The sequence below is a fragment of the Ascaphus truei genome, chromosome 17 (genome assembly GCF_040206685.1).
Source record: "Ascaphus truei isolate aAscTru1 chromosome 17, aAscTru1.hap1, whole genome shotgun sequence".
NCBI classification, from domain to species: Eukaryota; Metazoa; Chordata; class Amphibia; order Anura; family Ascaphidae; genus Ascaphus; species Ascaphus truei.
Window position 1 is genome coordinate 23,571,762 of NC_134499.1, and position 16,443 is coordinate 23,588,204.

General features: G+C 39.3%; 1 protein-coding gene across 2 annotated transcripts in view; it reads right to left on the reverse strand.

Moving 5' to 3' along the window:
* Positions 1–1,958: 1,958 nt before the first annotated feature.
* The window catches only part of TAFA4 (TAFA chemokine like family member 4), a 122,996-nt gene continuing 108,511 nt past the window's right edge, over positions 1,959–16,443 (reverse strand). For both annotated transcript variants that reach the window (XM_075574292.1, XM_075574293.1), the window contains exons 5-6: positions 6,255–6,379; positions 1,959–2,679 (exon numbers count right to left, since the gene is read on the reverse strand). In XM_075574292.1, coding sequence (XP_075430407.1) covers positions 2,668–2,679; positions 6,255–6,379 — 137 coding nt within the window. In that variant the 3' untranslated portion in view covers positions 1,959–2,667. The remainder of the gene's footprint in view (positions 2,680–6,254; positions 6,380–16,443) is intronic.

The following is a 16,443-nucleotide window of genomic DNA, read 5'->3' on the forward strand; positions in this document are numbered from 1 at the left end:
TGAATGGGCGTTTCCTTGTGGTTTGACATGTCAGTACTCTCTATTAAAATGCTATTCCCTTGTTGTGGAACTCCTGAATCTCACTGGTGACAGTCCTTGGAGATCTATAGGAATGTATTATGACTATATGCATCTGCCTGGTTTGAGTTTGCAGGTCGTAATGCAAGCAGAAATGAATAAATTAGTGGGACCAAATATTGGCTCATACTTGGCAGAAATGTAACGTGCAATGCCTTGGTAAAGCACAGCCACTGTAACTGTTTCTCCATTCATTTTTGTTTGTATTAGGTGTTTAACTTGACAGTAAATATAAAGACACGGTCCAATAGAGGAGACATTATTTAATCAGCTAGTAAACTATTGGCGGTGACATGTTTAATGAGAATTAATTGCATGTGAATGGCATCTTTTGAAATTAATCCAAAATGATCAGGTATTTTTACATATCTTTTTTGACATTTTCAGTTTCTAGGCAACTAAATTCTATGGAGGGTTTTAACAATTTTCACCTTCTGTTTTCAGACTATATGGGGCCAATGTGCTAAGATTTTATTTGACAACATTTTTGTGTGCTAAAAATTGGTAAAAAACCTTCAAGAGATGTGCATTGTATGTAAGAAGACTATGTTCATATGACGCCGCATTTGTTGTTTTAACTTATTTTTGCCACATACCTCATGTTGAAAACCTGATTGATACCAAATAAATTGAAACAACATTAGTTAATATCCATTATTAGTGTTATATTATTATGTAGTAGCCATATTGTGAGCGGAAATATATGTTTAACTTATACAGTGAAACATCCTTCTTGCGCCAGGTACATTTTTGGGTTATACACGGAATCATTATTCTGCACTATCACTAATCAGTCTTTTTAAAATTGTACGCCAAGATGAACTTGGCGGGTGGTGTAATTGATTTTGTGGTGCACAGAAATGTCATTTTTTTTTCAGTACGTACTATTTCCATCTGTACGCCAAGCAAAGCCCATTCCTGTGGCCCAAAACAAATAAAATAAATCTTTTATGACTGCAGGCGGCGCAGGTGGAGAAATGTGAGCTTAGTATAGAAGTGCAAACAAGTTCAAATCGAAATTGAGTTTGACGTACACCAATTTTGCACCAAAAACACTGTTTGCAACGCTTAGTAGTGGGGGTGCTCAACTCCAGTCCTCAAGCCCCCGCCCCCTCAACAGGTCAGATTTTTAGGATATCCCAGCTTCAGCACAGGTGGCACAATCAGAGGCTCAGTCAAAGGCTGAGCCTCTGATTGAGCCACCTGTGCTGAAGCAGGGACCGATTGAGACACCTGTCCTGAAGGAGGGATATCCTGAAAACCTGACCTGTTGTGTGGAGGGGGGGTTGTCTGTTGGGCCTGTTTATGTCTGCAGGCAAATTTCTGCTTTTTATTTTGTGTAAAATAATTCTTATTCCATCATTATTCAAACAGGTTTTTTTTTTTTTTTTTTTTTAAGTACTACAATAAGTATCTTGTATGGTTCAATCTACACAGGATTGGGTAGAAATAAAAATGCACTTTTCAGAGTAAACAAGTACATAAAAGTTTAACTTCAAGGATCTTTGAATCTTTCTATGAAAGCCAATTACATTGATTAATGTTTATGCTTTTTCTATTTTACCTGCTATGTGGAATGGCTTTAAAACAGGTCAATGTAAAAAGCTGCAGAATACAAATACATGAATAACATAAAAACCAGATAATGATAAGAGTCCTTTCTCTTACTGGGTCTTTCTTCTGAATTACAGCGGTTTAAAGACTATTTAGAAACTAATCGGGTGTCGGCGAAATTTATTAATGTAAATTAGTACTGAGATATCTTTCTCCGAGAACTAAATTACATTTTATTCCTGTCCTAAGCAGATTTCTTAAGGGCAACATAACAGTACATGTTCAGTGCAATCGTTTGAAGAAGATTGAATGTGATGAACAGAAAGAATTGTGGTAATCTGTTTAATTGGCCAGAGTCAAAAACAATACAAAGAAACCATTACGAATCATTGCAAAAATTTAAAATCGTCCAAAAGACATTAGATCCTACTTACCTTTTCACCACAGTCAAAAATAAGTCTTTGCTTGTTATAATATTTAAGTTCATTTGGTATTGGAACAATGTCTAACTAATAGCATTACAATATTTTGTTTTATTGCCCCTTTTGCTGCTGAAAGGATCTTACAATGCCGGTCGCGAGGAGGTTGAGACACAGTTTACCCCAACAAGTCATGTAGCAAGTATATATTTGTTGCCCTTCACTTGACCTCCAAGTCTCCAAGATCCGCAAAGCCATGTGTCCATCACGCTGTTTTTGAGAGACAGGTGAAATTGAATAGTTATTAAAAGAACGGCAAAGTTCAACATGTTTCCAGCCATGTGGTTCTTGATATACAGTGTTTGCGAATCCGAACTATTTTTCTGACCATGAAAGACATCTATTAAGTCCTCTTTGCGTTTTAAGTTCCTAGAGAAACTTGAATCGAAAAACTGATGTTGCAGTTAAAAGGTGAAACTGTGCTCCTCTTCCGCACGAGCTCTAAAAGGGCAAGTCTTGAAGTCCAGAATATATTACTCTGATAGAGAAATTGAGTGCACATATTGTCTATGAAGATCTTCAAATCCCTCGGTTGCATCAATGGATTTTTTCTTCGTTACCGTGTTACCTGCAAATAAAAAAAAGAATGTGAGGCACATTACAAAAGCAGCCCCCCCAAAAAAGCTACAAAACTCTAAATATGCAGAAATACCAAGAACAGGATCGATGATGGTTTGGGGGGAATTTTTTGTTTTCAGGAACCGTAGTAAAAAAATACTTTTTATATGTGTAATCTACAGTAAATAATCCAGATTTAAACAAGGAGATGTGGCAGATACCGCATAGAGCAGGGGTGCTCAACTCCATTCCTCAAGCCCCCCCTACCCCTCAAACAGGTCAGGCTTTCAGTAAATCCGTGCTTCAGCACAAGTGGCTCAATCCGTCCCTGCTTCAGCACAGCTTGCTCGTTCAGAGCCTCTGTTTGAGCTACCTGTGCTGAAGCTGGGATATCCTGAAAACCTGACCTGTTAGGGGAACTTGAGGACTGAAGTTCAGCACCCCTCGCATAGAGCTCTCTCCCCTTCTCACAGTTAGCATTACAGCACTATTCTCCCTAATTTCATCATTATTATATGGAGTTTTCTTATTAATCTCTAAAAAAAAAAAAATATGCCGGAAATCAGTTCCAGTAAATTCCTCCACAAAAATAATCCTGAATTGGACAGTGTAAATGAGGCCAAAATATTAGGTGGTGATTAAACGGTTGACATTTTAGGATTCTTAAAAGATTAGCAACAGAGGGAGAGAAGTAGGTGCTATGATAACTTTTATTGGATCAACAAGTAGTTGATCTGTTACAAGCTTTAGAACATCTCAGGGTCCTTCATTCAAAATCTTGTAACAGATCAACTACTTGTTGGTCCAATAAAAGTCTATCATACCTACTCCCTCCTTTGCTAGTACATGGAATAAAGGACAGACACGGCTCCCCACCCTTCTTTGCTTGAAAGATTAGCAGCAATTGAAGATTTTTGAGAAAAAATGACATTCTTAGCAGAAGGTCAAGTTGTTGTAAGTTCATTGATTGAAACATTTTCTGTGTCTGTGCATGTTATCACCATCCTAAGAATGTCACATTTGTATTTTCAAACCATTTTCAGTCCCTTATTCTTTGCTCCTGAAATGTACAACTTTGCAGCTTTCTGTTATCAGTTTAAAGCTTTAAAAGAAGAGCTGAGATGTTCTTTGCTTTCCACATTAAATTTACGTTTGTAAATGGAGGGGGATTGTCTGTGAGCCAGAAAAAAAAGGGTTTTTCTTGTTGTTAATACCTATATTAGGAAAAACTTTACTCTGAATGTTTTCATGTAGATTAACAATTACTGTGTGTTTCATATATCAAAAAAGGCTTAAATATCAATACAGTAATCCATCTAAATCATGATTCCCAAGTAATGGACGTCACGGTTCCCTCTGTGTGCTGCCATGTTCAGTGTACTGCATCTCTCTGCTGTCCAACTGTCACTTCTAGTAATGTCATTTATTGCCCTGCCGGTGACCGGAACTCTTGGGTAACAGTAGGAAGGGGTGTTTGAAGAGAGTGTGATTTCAAAAAATATTCAGAGACAAGGATTCTTTAGCTGTAATGCATCCTTCAGTGTGAGAAGTATCTCTGCCTCATTCATGGGCAACAGGTGGTCACTTGTGGTCCTAAGGGCTATCAACTGCTGACCACCCCATTAGCCCACTCTCCCTCTCTCCCCAGTGCAGAGGGAATGGAGATGTTGCTGTTGCGGATTGTAGCTTGTTCCGTCTCTTTCAGCTGCCTAATTACCAGTTCTAATCCTTAGTTCCCAGTGTTAGGCCTCTCTGTGCATGACTTCTTTCTCTCTAACTCTCTGCTTCTATTTGCTATAACTGAGACCTGGCTCACTCAGTCTGACTCTGCTCTGGAAGCTGCCCTCTCCTATGGTGGCCTTTCCTTCTCCCACACTCAGTTTTTAGGGTATAAATGTATCTCGTACCATATTATCTGGGAGAGAGCTTTTTGTTTTTAAGCTGTCTCCGCTGTGTGCACTCTGAATAAACTCATTTGATAACTAAAATGTTTTTTGTAACATTTTTACAGCTTTCACAATAGCACTGGATAATCCTGGACACATGATACATAAAGCTTGGCCCCCTGCAGACGTACTTACTAGAATTCCCTCCTACTGTCTCTATATGTTCCCCTACCTACCAATTAGATTGTAAGCTCCTCGGAGCAGGGACACCTCTTCCTTAATGTTACTTTTATGTCTGAAGCACTTATTCCCGTGACCTGATATTTATATTATTTGTTATTTATATGATATGTATTACTACTGTGAAGCGCTATGTACATTTATGGCGCTATATAAATAAAGACATACAATACAAGTGGGGAAGTATTGAGTGTGCCGGCATTGAGAAGCCGAATGGAGAGGGTAGGAGGAGAAGCTCCTCCTACCCACGGCTGACCAGTCCCTGCCTGTGCACCATACAGTATGTATGTATGTATGTATATATCTAAATGTATGTATGTATATATATAAATGTGAAGGTAGATATAGCCGTGATAAGCTGTGGGATGTTTCTTGTAAATAGGATCCTACAAGAAACATCCGACAGCTTATCACGGCTATATCTACCTTCACATTTGTTATATATCAGAGTCACGCCACTCCCCACTGTTGCTTCAATCACCATCCTGTCGGGCAATAAGTGCTTTATTTCAATCGAGTGCTACTCCCTCACAATAGAATTTCTGGACATTTTTTGGACACAGTTTTGGACATTTATTTGTTCCTCTATTTTTTATTCACATATATATTGATATATTGTCATGCTATTTCTGTATTTGTGTCATTTGTATTATCAGTAACCAACCTTCATTGCCTTTATTCAATTTTCCCCACATTTTTAACAGCTACATGGGATTGCGCTTTTTTCTTTTTTTCAATATATATATATATACCCAGTTAATCAACCCCACACTGATGAGACCCATTAAGGTTGAAACAGCTGTCTGTGGGTGGGTTTTCTGGGTATGCACCTTTACCCTGGCTGTGCTCAAAGCTGTGACCATGCAGCAAGCTTAAGCCTATAGGGAACCATGTTAAAAATGGTTTTTGAAGCAAAAAGTGGCACTGTGTGCTCAATTGCATGTCATTTCCCAGAATCCCTTGCTGCAGTAGAAGTGCTGTGTGCTGGGTGATAATGGGGAAAGGCGGGGTTGCAGACCTGCCTAAGACATGCAGATGAGCATACAGTTGTATTTACATATATATATATATATATTATACTGTATATATATAGCTAATGTTTTGCCTTTTGAGGGCTGCACATGTGTTTTTCTATAAAGTAAATGAGCTAAAAGAGCACTTACATTCTTTTAGGACATAACCTGCCATTGTTAGGACCACTCATACACTGTCTTCAGATACGTATAATATGTACCATTATCATAATTCAGCACGGAAGGATTGTTTTCCTCTTATGAGATTATAATTGGAAATGTCTTCTTTTGTTTTTTTTGGTTTGCCTTCGTTCAGATCAATATAACTATGAGTAGTTAGACTTAATCAAAGGTTGAATGTGATTGGGCACTTCTTTTATTCAACATACTCGATGTCACTGTGTAATAGAGGATACATTCTTATCTTTGGTTCGTTCCATACTTGCCTTGGTGGTTTTGACCTTATTGCCGCTGCTGCATGACCAGCCAGAAAGGTCTGGCAAAACTTTACAGTCTTCTCTCTCCATACAGGGATTCATTTGACACCACCACTTTTGTACGACAATGGACGCTAGAAAAGAAATAACATTGTTGTAAAGTAAGTGACGGGTTTGCTATGGCCACACTTCTGAGAAATAAAAAGTGAGGTGTGCAGTTTGAGCAATGAGAAAGGCAAAACCACTGTAATTACTGTGTTATTTAAATAGCAGCCGTAACTCTACCTATCGTATTCGGGCATCTCTTTTGCTCAGTGGAAAATTACAAGACACGTCATGTTGTTGCACAAAATAATTATTAGTTAAAAGACACTCCACAATGTATGAAATTGATGGTTTACCACCAGCGTTGCTGACAAACTGTAATTTTAATCATCTTCCAAATAAAACAGAAAGCCGTGTTCTTTTCACAGATGCAGAAAACTCCTACACTAGTGAATGTTTTTTTTTTTATTTGTGGGAAGACCAACAGAAGTATTTTTTTTTTTTTTTTTTTTTAACTATTTTTATTTTTAGGAGATGGAAATGTTTGCGTTTTATTAAATTATTCGGAGCCACCTGTTCTGACATCTGTTTATTGCTTAAATTCTATTTGATATCTACAGTATCTATCTACCATCTATCTAATTCATCAATCAATGCCTAGGTAAGGTAGAGTATCAAGAAGTTATATTGACAAGGAAACACAGCCCTTAAACATCACAATTATGCTCTGAATATACCATGAATTCTTGGGTTAGTTTAAACATGATACCGAAAAATTATAAAAGCAATTTTTAAACATTAACTGATAACAAGCAGTGAAGATAACATCTGTTTCCATTTCTGTTCACATTATTAACAGTTGGAAATCATTCTAATCTGTGCTCTTTATGAATTCTCCCCATTGTGTAGATTAGATTACAGTTCCTGTACCATTTCGTACCGAGACGAGAAAATGTTAACGTCCAGCATTTACATAAGAATAAATTACCCAATGCCAAATATTTTAAATATAAGACAATGTATTGATCAAAATGGTAAGTCAGAAATGTTTAAATAGTCGGTCATTAATATCCTAAACGTAACCAAAGCAAATAAAGTCTCTTGCTAAGAAAGCATTGTACTGTATATGGGTAAAGAACAGAATGTTAACATTTGGTAGATATAGAATATACTCAAAAGAGGAATGTGTTCTAGATATGTAAGGATTACAAAACTGTGAAAGAGAAGATGGATGAAATGAGACAGCAGTGCAAAGGAGCACGGAGGAGCACGGAGTGGCATGGAGGAGCATGGAGGAGTACAATGAGCTGTTGAAGACCAAGAAAAAGATAAATGACGCCATCAAAAGATAGGATCATGGCCTAACACAAGGGCAATCAACTCCAGTTCTCAAGCACTCCCAGAACCCCCTCCCCCCCAGGTCTGGTTTTCAGGATATCCCAACATCAGCTCAGCACAGGTAGCTCAATCAGGGGCTCAGTCCTTGACTGAGCCTCTGATTGCGCCACCTATGCTAAAGCAGGTACTGCTTGAGTCACCTGTGCTGAACCAAGGACTGATTGAAAGCAGAGACTGATTGAGGGAAATCCTGAAAACCTGATCTGTTCAGGAGGGGGGGCTGGGGACTGGAGTTGAGCACCCCTGGCCTAATATATCCTTTAGAGAAGAAGAACATACTTAGGGTAAGACCCACACGAGTAACGGAAATACAACAAGTAAATTCACACAAGCAATACTGTCATTCACAATACGATTAGTAAATGCAAATGAAGTTGGCGTTTGACCGTCACAGTGAAATAGACAAAGGGCTAGATGCACAAAAGCTTAGTTAAATCAGGCTCAAGATATGACTTTACCTAAAACAGTCATGGACGTTATTTTCCCTGAGGTTAATGCACAGCCATAGAGCTAAATGCATCCAAAAACAACAGCCCTTGTATATCTCATTAGAATAAGCTGAATTAAACATTATTGTAGGTAATGGTGTGTTAGCCCCAATAACGGGATGTTAAGTATGTCTTGGTGTTACTCCACCCCCCTGACCCTGAAAAGGGGAGAGAGGGGGGGGAGAGTGAGTCTGGATGGGAGTAACGCCAAGTTTAAGTATGTCTGAGCCTTACTTCCCCCTGCCCCCAGATCCTGAAAAGTGTAAGTATGACTTGACTAACGTAATGTTTAATTCCTGCGTTAACCTTAACAACTTTAGTAGATATGTGATATTAGGTTAAATGGCCCTTTTGCATCTCATTATCACTAGCAGCTGTTATAGTTATTGCAATTCTCTTTACACGAGAAATCATGACATAATGTTATGATGTCGTCCTTAGCAAATATGCGGTAAGGCTTATTGTGTTAAGTTACTTAACAGAGCTTTGTGGATCTGGGCCAAATAGTTTACACTTTAAGATTATTCTATAATACCACTGCAGATGGTCTATGAAAATATATTGGTGGATAAAATGTACAGCTCAACCCCCTTATAACGCTGTACTTGGGGTCCAAAGAATCACATCGCGTTATAAGCGGATCGCGTTAGAAATAATGTACAATTATATACATTGTACAATAAAGTATTTACGATACCAATAATCAAGTTGTTAAGTATTCATAAATACGAAAATTGGGAGCCACGCTTTTTTTGGGGGGAGCCATGCGTTATAAGCAGATTCGCGTTGTAACGGATCGCGCTATAACGGGGTTGAGCTGTATATCTTAACTGCTCTCTTAACACTTCCTACTGCTTCACTTCAAGCAGCAATTCTGCTTTCCTTTTTTTTTTTATATAGTTATAGGATTGAACTGTGTTAATTTCAGCTCTGGGGTCCACCTATACTTACCTCCGCAGGTTGTGCCGGTAGCAGCTCTGGCTGGGCTATGTGGGGCTATCGAAATGGCGGATTTAAAGCTACTGGGTCACGCGGGCCAATAGGAAGCCATGACGTCAACCCTTGCGGCTTCCTATTGGCCTGCAATAGGGAAATTGAAATGAATGAGGTTCAGCTCCGGAGACCCTCTGCTTCCCACCTAGGGCAAAAATTAAATTAGGGGTGGGGGGATGAGCATCTGCTCCTTTAACTCCTCCCCAGATCGCACGCCGACTCGAGTGGGCCAATACTAGAGTAAAATGACTCTACAAATCTATCAAAATCTTATTTTTGCAGCATCATAAACTAGATAAGAAAATGAAACAGTATAATAATGGAAAGGGACCATATGCTTCAAAACAAGGAGGTACCTCTCAATGTATTTTCTCCTGGTTAAATACTTTGTAAATACATTATTTTGGGGTAATAATAAAATAACCCAAGTCACCTTGTGTTGAAACACGGACTGTTCCTTTTATTTACAAAGTGCAGTTCGTTACATTTTACATTAGAATATCAACTGGATCATATTACGCGTTTTTTTTTTTAATGCAAAATAAATACTGTATTGGTATTCCTTACAGCCTGTTCTAATAAATCAGAGCAAATGATTGAAAGCATCATTGAATCTAACATATATTTCCAGAAACCATATATGATTTAAAATACTGTTACCAAAAGAACACTGAAAAAGATAAATGGCTTTGTTTTATGACGGAACAGATTGAGAAGCAACAGGAAACATCATTAAAACAAACATAACACAGAGCAGTGATGCATAAGTTACAGTGTGTATAAAATGTTAATTTATGTTAGGAGATGATGTTACCAGGTTTATGTTGGGGAATATTATATACTAAACAGTACTACTATAAAATTATTTTTGTTTAACGTATTTCAATTCGGAAGGTACATTAAAGGGTTAAAATGATGTCATTTATTGTAGCAGGGAAGGGGGGGAAGCAGGGAGCTTGGCATTTAGGATTTGTGTAATAATGTACAGCAAAAAAATATATATATATCACTTGTGAGCACATTCCCATGTTTCAGGCAGGTCTGCAACACGGCTTTTCAGCATTATCTCTTAGCATACAGTGCGTCCACTGCAGCAAGGGATTCTGGGAAATGACATGAAAATGAGCACACATTTCAAAATGTAACATTTGTCAGAAAAAAGCTTCTATGAATCCGAAGTGCCCAGTTTCCTGCTTTTTTCCCTCTCTCTGGAGTTCCACTTCGGGAAAGCTACCCAAACTCCCCCCCCCCCCCCCCAACCCCCCGTGCCCCCCACCAATCCCCCCTCCCTCCAGGATACGGAGCACCGGTAAGCATGTATTAAACCCCCTAACAAGTTGATGTGAGGACTGAGTGCTACAATATATCCTTTTATTACCTCATTCCTTGTAGCGAAACATTTAAGAAAGGAACGTCATTTTCATGAAAAGAAAGCTCCCTCTGCTGGTCACTGCAGAACAATATGATGCAGTGAAACAAAACGCATGCAGACTTACATTTAATCAATAACAAAAATTGATGTTAAAATCAAATAAAGACACATTACAGATGTAGTATATATGTTTAAAGCAGCAGTCCCGGTTTCACTTTTCTTCTTTTGTCTATGTTACTATATGCAGTATGTAGGGACAGTAGCTTTAATGAGAAATAATTACCTAAGCTGCCAATCAATCCGTTCCCCTGAAATCGATTGGCCAATATCCTGCTTGTCGGGCTATCTAAATGGCCGACTTCTGACCCTGCTGCAGTTTTTGAAATGTAGCAGCTGCAATGTAACATTATATTATTAAATGTAACACATTATTGTTACAGCTTTCAAAGCAATAGACAGTTTACTGTTTGGAACACAGCAATAGATATACTTGTGATACTTTGTTGTCAAAGGGCAGAGCTCAAAAAAGATGTGTGAGAGTGTTTCTAAAGAGGAAGTAGATGTCTCTTTCTAAATGGTACCTAAGCAGACAAATGCTGCTTAGTACATTATTAAAATGCATTTAAAAAAGGCATTCAGAGTTGTAAAAAATATATTTAAAAATGCATTAAGTACAATATTATCTAACACTACACAACTGATTTACTGTATTTTTAAAAACCACATGTAGGATTTGGAATGTTTTGCTCCTTAAAACTTCCCTTCTTACAGCCCACACATATAATTCAATGAATTGGTTAAAAGTAGGTTGTGATATCGTTCATAAATAATAAGGTTTTATGGCTTTTCTTTTTAACTTTACCACAATCTCTATATTTTGTATGTACTGTACAGTACTTTAAATACATTCAGCAAATTCATCTGTCCTGTATTTACGGCAACACGGTCAGTATTATAGATCTAAAAATATAATATTATTAATTTCACATTGCCGTGAAATACGGATGAGACATACGATGTCCAATCTATTTCCGAAGCAAATGATAATTAAGGCACCAATACTCTGGGAATGGAGGGGCAGAGAAAATGCACTGTAAGTGTATAGGCAATTGTCTGCAAATAGTGTATGGAGAAACGCATTGATCACTGTTACATACTAACCAAAAACTTAGGTTGCAAGCAATTTGAGGCATGGATATTGTAGTCCTGTTGCTTACTTTTATGTTAGATGGCCAAGTCCCTGTATTGTGACGCAGTTGCCATGAGGAACCCAAGTATACGAAACATATAATTAATGTAAGATTCATATGAAATTATATTAAAGTGTCCATTTTTACTCGTAATCCGCAGAATCCTGAAACCGAGCGCATTTAGTTTGCCCCTCCCACTTCCAGCCTGTTTTTTTTCTTTCTCGCGCTTGTGTTTGTGAGGGAATAGAGAGGTGTGTGGGATCTATAGTATTACAACAGAGGCAACAATTCTAAGCAACCACCAGCCACACACGGCCTAAAACACAATCGCTTTGAAGCTGCTTCCTACTTATATATTTTTCCCCCCATAATAAATTCATTTGCGGATTCGGATTTTTGACAATGAATCTGCATTGTTGAGACTCCGCTGAAAGGAACGTGCAATGGTGCCATGGATTCACCTTTCTGCGAAAATGGCGTCCTTCTCTACATATTGGTACATTATTTAAGGTGGAACAGTGGACACAAATCAATAAGCGGTGAAGCTGCTTCTCCATGTCAGGGAAGTCTCTGGGATGAAGAAGCAGCTTCACAGCATATTGTAAAGGCAGGCATGCGTGAACTTCTGGTGCTGCGCCCCCCTGCCTGCTATCCCCCAGTGCTCGCGCCCCCCCTTACATTATTGCCAGCGTCAAATGACACCACGGGTCATATCACGTCACATGACCCCACGGCAAAGGCCTCGTGCGGTCCCCCGACATTTAATTTAAATGCCTTGGGGAAGAGCGCGGGGCCTCTGTAAACCCGCCCCCCCCCCAAAAAAATCTCGCACCCCTGGTATAAGGTACATAAAGAGAACAATGTAAGTGTTATGAAAGCTTTTTCACAATGGACAAGTAGTTTTGGGATTGCATGCTTTGAAACATCACAGGGATTCTCTGTGGGTGTAGCAGTTTTTATGGTACAGAGGCAGCATCTTGTATCTATAACCTGCCGCAACACGTGCTGTTGAATCACGGACCAAAAGTCGAGCGTCCACGGCATAGTGCTTGTCAGAGGGGAATGGCCCACAGGGATTTATTGTTGCAGAGGCCTCACGCGATCCCCCGGCATTTAATTGAAATGCTTCGGGAAAGAGTGCAGGGCCTCTGCAAGCGCCCACGCCTCACAAAAAAAAATCCAGCGCCCCCCCACTTTGCGCACCGCTGCATTAACCCATAATGGAGCTTAATAAATCTGGGGGAAAAGTTATTAGCAAAAATTTTGAAAAAACTAATATATATTAGTAATTACTGCTCTCATGTAAATACTCTATACACATGGAAAGCAAAAACTGAAATAAAATGTATGCACACTAAGGGGCCTATGCAGAGAGCAGCGAGGCGCGGTATATCGCCAGGCTGCAGGGAAATTTGGCAACAGAAATTCATGAACTGGCGCGAAAGAGGGGAAAAGAGAGAAAAGCGGCAATTTTTTTTGTTTGTTTTAAAAACGCGCCGTGCGGTTGGCGCGAACCTCTTTCTGCACTATTTCAAACCGCCGTATGCAGGAAGGGCCGATCATCATTTCGCGGCTCATGTCGCCAAAATCATGGAGAGATGTTCTCCAAGTATGCACGCCAACAAAAGTTGGCAAGAAGGTGCATGTGAGCGGCGATAGGGAACAGTAACAAAATAAGCAGCCCTTTTGTCCTGCCGCCGATGGATGCAGGGGGGCTCCAGATTACATAACCAGCAATATCCGTTTTTTTCTAAGCTGTTTTCTACCGCGCTAATCACGCCGTTTTCAACTCTACATATTCCTGCATGGTAATATTGGCACTTATCCTACCTTTCTGCATACGGAGATACATTCGCGCCATTATATGGTAAAGTGTTTCAAATCTCCAATTTTTTTAACCACTGCTCTCTGCATAGGCCCCTAAGAAAGCTCTCTGTATACACATTCAAATATATATATATATATATATATATATATATATATATATATATATATATATATACACACACACACACACACACACACACACACAGAGAGTATGTGTGCATTCATACAAACACAGCTAAAAATACAAGTGGTGATATCTGAGTGTTAGAGTGCTACAGAGTCAAGTAGAATTGCTTGTTAAATGTCAAAATCAAGTGCCACTGATTGCAGGTGCAAACTATCATGCTCTATATATAATGCCATGTGGCAATATTCAAAGCAACTCAAGTGCTAATCAGTATAACATTTTTATACTGGGAGGAGATAATGGAGTAAATGAAGCGATATGTTCCTTTAGTACAATGTATAGGTTAGCAGTTTAGCAAATAACACAGATGAAATAAGAGATACATTGTGTGTGTAAGAGGCCACAGCCTCAGTACGGACATTTCTTGTTAAATCTGAGCTTATTGAAAACGATGTGTCCTGCAGTATTCTTTGTTTAATACATACAGTACCACTGATTTAAGGGGAGTATTTTACACACTGCACATTAATATTTTGCCATAGCAAAGCTTTTTCTTCCTACTGCCCTCTTTCCTGTTTGGAAACACTTGAGGCCGCCAACACCACAGGGATACAACAAAGATTACTTCTCAGAAGCAGATGAATATGTTACATTCTGCTACAGAACAGAACAGCGCTTTAAGACATTTCCCCAAGTATATGGAAAACTAATCCTATTCCCCAGTAAAAAAAAATAATCTTTTTTTTTTTTTTTTCATATTTTGCTAAATTTGTCACATTTATTTTACGTTTTCAACTGAACGACTTCACACAGAATATCAGGGAAGAGACTATAATTTTTGTGCCATGAGTCTGTTTTGACAAAGTAAATTAAAGCTCCAGTGAACCAGATATGAATCTTTTTCTGTCTTGAAGATGTTCCACGATATCAATTTGAAGCTTTGGTATATTTTGACAAATGCCTACAATATATTTTCTTTCATAAGGAGCAGGATTCCTCTTTTTGCTGTTTTGTCACTTTTAAATGTACATGATTGAAAGATCAAATTCTTTAGTGAGCAGAACAATTCTCTCTGATTTGTGTTTAAGTCAAAATTGTTCAAGCAGCAAATAATGTTTTAACAAATTAGTTAGGTTTTAAATACATTTATCATTCATTTCAATGTTAAATATGAGACTAGGCGTGTCCCTGCATGATCTTTGCTGGATACATTTTGAAGTATTTTCTGAATTGGGATTTCCAAATTATTGTGCCGTGAAGAGAAATGTCTAAAAACATATATTAAGAGGATTTATTTAACAATGTATATACTACATTCATAAGCAGGGAGGAACTTTGCTAATTCAAAACATTAGGAAAAAGGATTGTGAATGCAATGTTTCTAGTACTCTAAAGCAGGGGTGCGCAAACTAAGGGGCGCAAGAATTTGCGGGGGGTGGGCGCAGCGGTTACAGAGGCTCTGCGGTTCCCTTAAGGCATTTAAATGAAATGCCAGGGATAGCGTGAGGCCTCTGTAACGTTACTTACCTTAACTTTCCAGCGACACGTCGCCATAGCAACCTGACTGCGGGGTCACGTGATATCTGACCCCGCTGCGTCATTTGACGCCGGAGCTGAGCAGGGGGTGAGAGCGGGCAGGGAGCGCAGGGAGAAGAGTTTGTGCACCCCTGCTCTAAAGCATGTAATGTCATTTAAAGCAATTAAGAAGTCAATGTATTTGGCAATTTTGGGACAACACTGGGGTATTTTGCTGCTGCATCTATGTATAAAAGCATTTTTCTCAGTCTCCCCCTGCTTGCGATTTGAAGAGCATCAGAAGGAGGTATTTGGGAGAGTTACATGCCCTCGCCTTGACAAAGGTTGCGTGGATCAACTGAAACGTCGGATTGGGGCAATGAAATCCAAGTCCCTTTGTGCCCTCCTCTTCTTGCATTCATCCATATTATTCCTTATTGGGCCGACCAGGAAGGTCCTTTGTGAGCTGGAGCAGCGGCTAACTGTTTACCTTTGGTTCAGCATACGGATGGCTTGGTGGATCTTTTTCAATATTGCAGAATTAGGCCGCGCTTGTAGTGCGCGTGACGGCAACAGTGACGCGACAGATGACGGCACCCGTCGCCGCTAGCGAAAGATGTATTTCGCTTTCCGGCGATGTCGCGAGCGACCAGGTCTTTGATTGGTTCAGAGGCTGTCACAAATTTGACCAGCTTCAAGAATTCGCGCCACCAGCGTCGCTCCCGTCGCGTCGCACTTACTTTAAGCGCACGCGACGGCCGCAATACATTTGTTTTGCCGCGACATCGCGTCGCCGGCACTATAAGCGCAGCCTTACATGGTGCACAGCTTACTGTAAGATGTTTTCAATTCTGCGTCTCTGTGCGCCATTCTTTTCCCATTTTATTTGCCAAAGAAAGAAAGCTGTGACGTGGTGTAAGAAACTGAACTTGCCTATGCAGCAGTTTCCACCTACAGTACCAATGCAAACTGGGATGTCTGCTGTTCTAACCACTGCATTATACTATATTACCATTTTACATGACTTGCATGCTATAGTCTAAAAATGGCCGTACAAAATATCCACCATTGAATAAACACATCATTATTATTCGTTTAAAAGTCAGTGGGCCATATTTACTAAGCAGTCTTCTGCCATAAGATACTTTCCGGCACTGTAAGACCTCTTATATCCGGGGTAGCCAAACTCCAGTCCTCAAGATCCACCAACAGGTCAGGTTTCAAGGATATCCCTGCTTCAGCA